General features: G+C 35.5%; 1 protein-coding gene across 6 annotated transcripts in view; it reads left to right on the top strand.

The window, feature by feature from the left end:
• LOC108742153 (PR domain zinc finger protein 16-like) overlaps positions 1 to 7,878 on the top strand; it is a 159,201-nt gene that overhangs the window by 88,162 nt on the left and 63,161 nt on the right. For 5 of the 6 annotated variants that reach the window (XM_018477224.1, XM_018477220.1, XM_018477227.1 and 2 more), the window contains exon 2: positions 4,041 to 4,609. In XM_018477224.1, the coding sequence (XP_018332726.1) occupies positions 4,041 to 4,609 (569 nt within the window). Of the gene's footprint in view, positions 1 to 3,849; positions 3,932 to 4,040; positions 4,610 to 7,878 lie in introns of those variants that run through there. The other variant, XM_018477253.1, reaches the window with a different exon arrangement.

Here is a 7,878-nt window from a genome sequence, read left to right as displayed (position 1 = left end):
TTGGGCTTCGAATTGCTTCCGCATCCACCGTATTCTCCAGATCTGGCCCCCAGCGACTACTTCCTGTTCTCAGATCTCAAAAGAATGCTCGTTGGGAAAAAATTTTCGTCGAATGAAGAGGTGATCGCCGAAACTGAGGCCTATTTTGAAGCAAAGGACAAATCGTACTACAAAAATGGTATCGAAAAGTTGGAGGATCGCTATAATCAGTGTATCACCCTTGAAGGGAATTATGTTGAATAAAAAAAACGAATTTTGCAAAAAAAATGTGTTTTACTATTTTAGGCCGGGGACTTTTTAATTGACCTGTTACTTCCACACGTTTCATTGCCCATCCAATTTGTTGTTTCTGATGGATGTCCAGACGAAATTATCTCTAAAGTAGGTTCCGCAAACGTACAAACTGTGCTGTCAACTTTCTCAGGATCATAAGGATACCGTCATGTCCTTTTGTTTGATAGTCAGCAAAGCGCTTACTTGCTGTATTGTATCATATCTATTGCCATGTAACCTTACAACATCTGGAGCAAACTTCAAGAAGGATGTTGTAAACTGTAGTTTTATCTGACTTCTTCAGAAGATCGAGTAAAGTGAGTCTAATGGGCTGTTACTAAACCTTTTGAGTAGGCTTGTACATGTTACGTCTATCAGGCAAATGCAATCTTTTAATAATTTTACAATGAGTAGTGTTACATGTGATGTTCTACCATAATGTAGGAATTCAGACAGCGATCTCATCGTCAGCGATTTCTCCTTTTCCACTGCAGAAGATGATGATAACACTATTGTTTTGACGTACACTGTAACTACTTATTTCAACTTTAAGATCGCTGTTTGTCAGTTGTAATTGCAAAGTAATGGTTATGTTATACATCGGGACGGATATAGCTTATTATTCCTGGAAATTAATTATGAATTTCTGTTGCTTTATCGGACAAGATGACTGCATTGTTGTAACAACCATTGTTTGTTTAGTCTGAATGTATTCCAGAAGTAGTCGTATCACGTATTTTGATTTTTAATGCTCCAATATGCATGCAGCGCTGTCATCTTTACCACTTTGCAACGCACTTCTTCTGAAATCGAAGAATAACTTTGAAAATTATATGAAACCAATTTATAAAATTAGTCCAATGCATTCTCGTGTAGGAATTGACTCTTTCGTTAGTGCTCCAGATAAAATGAAGGAGACCATGACAATTAGATTATTATTGCCTAAGTTATCTTTTAATTACATTTAAAGGCCTGTAATGGAATTAATTTCACGGACTTAAATAAAAGCCTCGGCAGCCAATAGTACGTACGAGAAATGTAAACATATTCACTAGCTCCGTAGCAGTCAACCAAAATAATCCACAATTTTATCTGTCAACTTGACACCCATGTGATGGGAAAATGTATTGTTAAAAGCCCACTACGTAACCAACTTAAACAGGTGGTGCTTTTCGAATTATAAACGCTATTGCTTCACAAAAATATTTTGCAAACGATATAGAAAGGTATGGGTAAAGTGTTGGTAAACTATGTGTGTTGGTTCATGGATACGTCCGTCTTCTTTTTGTCGTTACACTTTTTGAAACATTAATACTCAATTGACAGTAATAAAGACCATCATGGTCATGATTTTTGATGAAAAATAACTTTATTCGCGGTCAACACAGATCCCAGACTCTTCAAGTAAAAACAGGAATGTCAAATTTTCTTCCAAATATATTGAGCCATCTATATAGGTACCTACCTATGTTAGATACCATCCGCAATGCTGTTGAAAGCAGAATGAATTAGAATCGCGTTTGTATCAGAATAGCGGTAATTTATGAAATTTCCAAATAAAACTTGAAATGCGAAATATTTAGGCATTACCAATTTTGGCGTTTGACGTTGTTTTATAAATAATAGCTAAATTCCATTGGTTTTGGAAAATCCCTCTTCCTGGTATGTGATGGTCATGCAGTGAATTGGGTTTCTCAGTTTTGAGTGTTCATAAAATGAGTCGTCTCTAAAAGTCTTCCAGACTTGTTTTTTAACCCATTAACTCATGTATTCCTTGCTAGCCGTTCGATTCGGTAATTGAATGAGCAACTTAATTACTGTTTATTGTTTTCGCGTAGGCATTAATGGTTACACCTAGGAGTAATAACAATAACCAAATAGGTTTGTCCATTTTAATGGCGCTTAATCAATTTACAACAAGCTTTATGCAGTGGCGCAGGATGATACGGTCACAGGGTTTTACCCATTTCTTTTTGGGTTTATATTAGTTATATACATATAAAAGTACAGGTCGGACGAAGGAAGCTGGCGAGCGATCGCGCAGGTACTTGCCCATTTATGACCTATTTGGGTAAGTCACTTGGAACCGATACACAAATAAGCTTTCAGTAGGCGTAAATTATGCTATTAATACACATAGGACAGTAGCGTACTAGAAAATTATGGAGAAACATAACTTACCAAAAGAAAAAAAAAACTATTGCTCTTGTTTTATAGTTAGTTTTCTGTCATCATGGAAATCTCTATCACTGTCACCAACATCAACAATTAGTTCTTCTATTTGTTTGTCTATTACTTGCTCACCGATCCCTGCTTTTAAATATTTAATCTACGCCCCTGATAGGAATACTGAAGAAAGAGGACTGCAATCGTTATACCTAAAACTGCCTACTTTTGCCACTGCGCATCCACGCCACTTTAAAATTTCAACCAGCTTCCAGCGTCAGGCCTGTACGTCCCTGTGTTTTATTGTCATTTGGATTTTAATGTAAACCTGCGAGGTCATTCCTTGCTGATAGAAAACCTCGGAAAAGACGAATGTTCCTATACATTAAATTAAAAGTTTCGACATTGTATGTTCAATAAAAAAGAGTGCGGGATGACTGTCTACACGGCTAACACGTGGGTGACTAAAACACACTCCATACATATGAATTCCTGTATGTAGATGGCTGAGGGAATTTATACCAATTTTCCTATACTACGTTGTAGATGATGCTGCCCTTTGATGAATGCATGTAATGGAATCTATAGTTTATATATTCTGCGAGGAAAATCTTTGTGGAACGTTAATACTGATACGATTTTATCGTATTTTTTCTGGATGTACCATAGGTTTTCATCTCTCACAACAACCAACGTTTACGTCCCATAAAATCTTTTAATTCACATTGTGGTCTGTTTTGCATATCTATGTTTTGATTAACTTGTGCTGTTGCCCAACTGTAAAATGAAAATAAATTTTGCGACCGCACTTTGACTACGGCTGTTAACTTGGTAAATTGGATTTACATTGGAGACTGGCGACCGTAGAACATTAGAAATTAATAATAGATCTATTTGACAATAAGCTTTGACCTTATCTTTACTGCCATCCGGACCGTTATCCAATGGTATAATAGCGAAGGCAGTAGCCACTTGCATAATTAATATTGACGTTTTCGAAGAGTTCCACTGTTGTTTTCTTTGATTGTGGTCAGTGAGGCAACCCACTTTGTAGTGGAATTAGACGGGAATGAAATATCGGCGTTTACATTTCGATTTCTGAATCTCACGCAATTGCTTTTGCAATACAACATCGGCAGTATAAATGGGTAATGCCTTTCTGGTTTCTATAGGAGGTTCATATTCAGTCATATTCAGGATAGGATGCACTTTTTTAACCCTGGTCATTAATCTTTCTTTAAGCCGTTGAGAAAGGATATTACATTTTTTTAATTAGCTCGTTGGGCATGTGGAATTGTTAATAAACTATTAATTGACCACAACGGCAGATAGGTCAAAACAATTCGCCGATAATAATCATTGGTAGGAAATCCGTTTCATAAGCACACATAAAATAATGTTGATTTGTAACTACCTAGTGTACAGTAGTGTCATTTGTGCCCAAGTGCCGTAATGTCAAATCAAAATTAATTACTAATTAAGGCTTCAATTTGTAAGTTATCTTATTTTAAGTCTACCAGACAACCCTTTTCTGTCCAAAACGTTATCAGTAATTGCTAGTTTTCTTTTGTGAATCTTCTATGTTTCTGTTTCTATTCCAGAGGACAGTGAAGATGAATTAGAAATCTCCGATCAACCTCTTCAGTTGACGGACGAAGATTGTTCAATGGAACAGGCGATGCTCCCTCAAAATAACGAGTCAGATACCGGCTACCCATTAAGTTCCCCGCCTCACAGCCGCGGCAACGAAGATTTATCATACACCAGCACCTCGGGGTTTAAACAAACCGACAACCAAATAGTCGATGGTCCCAAGCTCACCTTGAAACCGGTCAATCAGTTATACGACAATTTCTCCAAAAACCATACATCCCCCAATTACAATCAAAATTCCCCTAGTTTTAATCCGAATCCTGCCAATTTTGACATAAATAATCCTGATCTTAGCCGATATTATGGAAATCACGAACTTACCAATGGACTGACAGTGGATAAAGAAATAGTTCGCAATAATCAATATCCCAATTTCTCACCTCATGTATTGCCAAAAGAATTGGAGTTTCGTAATGGAAGTATCTATTCAAGAACTTTAATTCTAAAGGGCAACAGGTATGGACCATTCTATGGCAAATGGGAAGGAATGCCCCAGGACCGTAAATATGCATGGCAGGTAAGTGATTAGTAATAATTAATTGAGTAAAAGTAAGTTTACGACGGCCTCCTTGAGTTTAGCTTCGAATACAGTAGAACCTCGATAAGATAAAGACCACGGGAAACGTAAAATAATTTGAGTTATTGAAGTTTTTACTTACTAAGGGTTTAAGTTTTAAAATTATGGATTTCCAGTGACGTAACAAACTGTTCAGCTTTTTCCTTTAGTATAGGTCAACTTATATTAATGTTTTTGCATATTTCTACACTGCCCAAATCATGTAAACAAGCATTTTTCTAAATTAGGAAATTCAGCAATTCTTGTCTTTTACATAGAAGACTTTCTCCCGATTCAAACCACTTTTCACTGCTTAATGAGGTGCGATGCCCAAATTATTCGTTTAAGTTATAGACGGTTTTTATTTTAAGTAATAGAGGTTTTAGACTCCGAAGGGAAGGGAACAGAAAATTTTATGAATTTATAGAGATTATTACGTTATCCACGTTTAAGTTATCAAGGTTCTACTGTATTGCAATGCTGACAAAATCACCAAAGTACGTAGAAGTCATATAAGTGATACTTAGCACTGCTAAGCACAACTGCTATGCCGACTATCAAAGAAAGATGACCATGATAACACTCAATTCGCTCGAGTTGTCTTTTTCAACCGTAATTTTACGATCTTAGGCTTGTCTCCTTGTCTGTCAAAAAAGAACGTTGGTAGCACTGCAGGTCTGTCATACTACGGAACCCAACCACTCAACTTCAGAGATGCTGTCTTTAACTGTACATCCGCCATTAATTGTAACATTGATGATTAACTGCGATGTGATTTCTGTTATTTGTTTCATAACGACATCATTGCGATGACGTTATGCTTATTAAGCTTGAAAAAAAAATCATTTTTCTGAATTGGCAGATTTATTCAATAGATAAACGAATTCGATGCTTTTCAAAGTTCACCTTTGTGCGTTTGAGTGTAGAAGACGTACTTTTATTTCTTTTACTTTATTGGCCCAATTTTTAGCTCTCACGAAACCGTAAAGGGTCCTAAGGGCCTTTGATGCTTAGCGCTCTTTGATTATTATTATTATTATTTGGGGTTCATATTATTGAGAGAGCATCTGTAGACCATGGATCGCTTAAGGTTACCATAATAATAACCCAAACAATTCAAAAATGTACAAATAAGCCTAAAAACACTCGATATAAAGATCCGGTTACACATGATACGGTAAAATAACACAGGAACGACGTTTTCCTTGTATCCGGAGGGGTGTGAATTACCAATATTGAAATCTGAAATGGGACCATTATTAAACAAGGGTGCAGATCGAAGGGTAGTTGCAACTCGGAAGAAAAATATAGCAAAAAATATTCCGGAATTAATTTATTTTGATTTCGTTTTAATTTTTGGCCGTACTAAATGAAAACAACTTTTTCTTTCTGACTGTAGCACTGAACAATTCAAAATAATATTCTCAAATCGATTCTACAAAAAAGAAATGGTTCCTGAAGCGAATCAAATATGCTTCGCACGGGTGCAATGCTGATACTAAATATACTACAGAATGTCTGTATTTACAACATTCGCAGTTTTTTTGTCATTAGACAATACAAACCGGCCGGTACCGCCACAACCACTAAGTCCCTGTATTTTAAACTGTAATATCTCTTCGAAAATATTCATTTAAATTACATGCTGTAAACGGTCATATTGATCTATATTAAATGCAAAATGTATTTAAAAGTACCTACTTAATTGGATAAGGATTAATAGTGTATTGCTTAAAATCGCTTCGTAAATAAGCCATTATTTCTCCTAAAAAGTAAAGGATAAAAATTGGTTATTGTGGGTTATCCCTAAGAGATAGACATATACCATCCCGGACTTTTTTGTAGACCTTTTTAACATATACAATACTGTAGTACATTATTTTGATCTATCTCGTGGGGTTCAGCCAGCGTTTGCAATGCAAGTCCAAAAAATATGTTTATTTACGACATCACATTAGAAACCTCTAAAATTATCAGTGTTTCTCTACTATATTATGCATGTATTATACATATAAACCTTCCTCTTAAATTACTCTATCTATTAAAAAAAAACCGCATCAAAATCCGTTGCGTTATTTTAAAAATCTAAGCATAGATAGGGACAGACAGCGGGAAGTGACTTTATTTTATATTATGTAGTGATTAGACATTATTTTCCATCATACAATAGCATATCTAATGATGCGAAATTCAAATTTTTCTTATCTGAATTCTTCTAGTTTTTCGTCTGTGATTAATATTAGCTATAACCTTACTTTCCACCTACTTCAAATGCCGTTTAAAACTATTTAATTGCCTATAGAAAAATACAATTTTTGTGGAGAATGTTAAGCAGCAGGCCGTGAAACTTGTAATTTCAGCATAACAACAACAACAAAGCTTTCACCCCATCGTATTCAGTTTGCGTATTTTGCCGTGCGAAGCAAGATTATTCCGATCCTCTTTCTATTCAAGGCAAAATCGGTTCGAAAACCCCTTTTTCACACATATTTCGGCCCTGTCAATCATTTCGACACCTGGAATTGACACGAACATTAAGAGTTCTGTGGATACGGTTTGAAAAACGAATAATGTTCAATAGCATCAGCAAATAACTAGTAAATTTCTACCACAAGAGGTACCTTGCATCATGAAATACTTTTGATCAGGTATTCTTTTGTTTTCGTAAAACAAAAATGGTATTAGATATTGTTTCGTGTAAGTTAACGAATTTTTGCTAGGTTATGTTAGCCCATGTAACTAGGGTTGCCACCCGTACTTTATTATAAAGTATTGTACTCTATTTCGACTGTGCGTACGTTACACTTTACAAGACACATAAAGTACGCAAAAGTACTTTATTTAAGGCCTGAAGTAAACATCGTAATTTTGTAAGCGATTACTCTAAATTCAGAGTATTTTTACATCAATATTGCATAGAAAAATGGCAAGCCATATTTACGGAAAAACCTGATTTCCCAAATCTGTTCAAAGTAGTGTCACTTTTGCTATCCGTTCCGGCCACTTCAGCCTTTACAGAAAGAGTATTCCCTGTTATGAACGCAAAGTAACGGGACGACAGGAATAAAGCTTCATTAAAACTAATGAACTTTGAGTTTATTTAAATCTTTGTTTGCCATGTTTAGAGGCTATTAATGTATTTAAGAGCAACAGCAATTTGTTACTGGCTGCTAGGTGTAACAAAAAATATGTTTTTAAAAACAAAAAATAAAATACTTTATTTTTATGCT

Source organism: Agrilus planipennis, unplaced genomic scaffold, assembly GCF_000699045.2.
Source record: "Agrilus planipennis isolate EAB-ADULT unplaced genomic scaffold, Apla_2.0 scaffold3, whole genome shotgun sequence".
In the NCBI taxonomy this organism is placed as follows: domain Eukaryota; kingdom Metazoa; phylum Arthropoda; class Insecta; order Coleoptera; family Buprestidae; genus Agrilus; species Agrilus planipennis.
The sequence above is the reverse complement of the archived record's forward strand: the minus strand, read 5'-3'. Positions and strand labels throughout refer to the sequence as shown.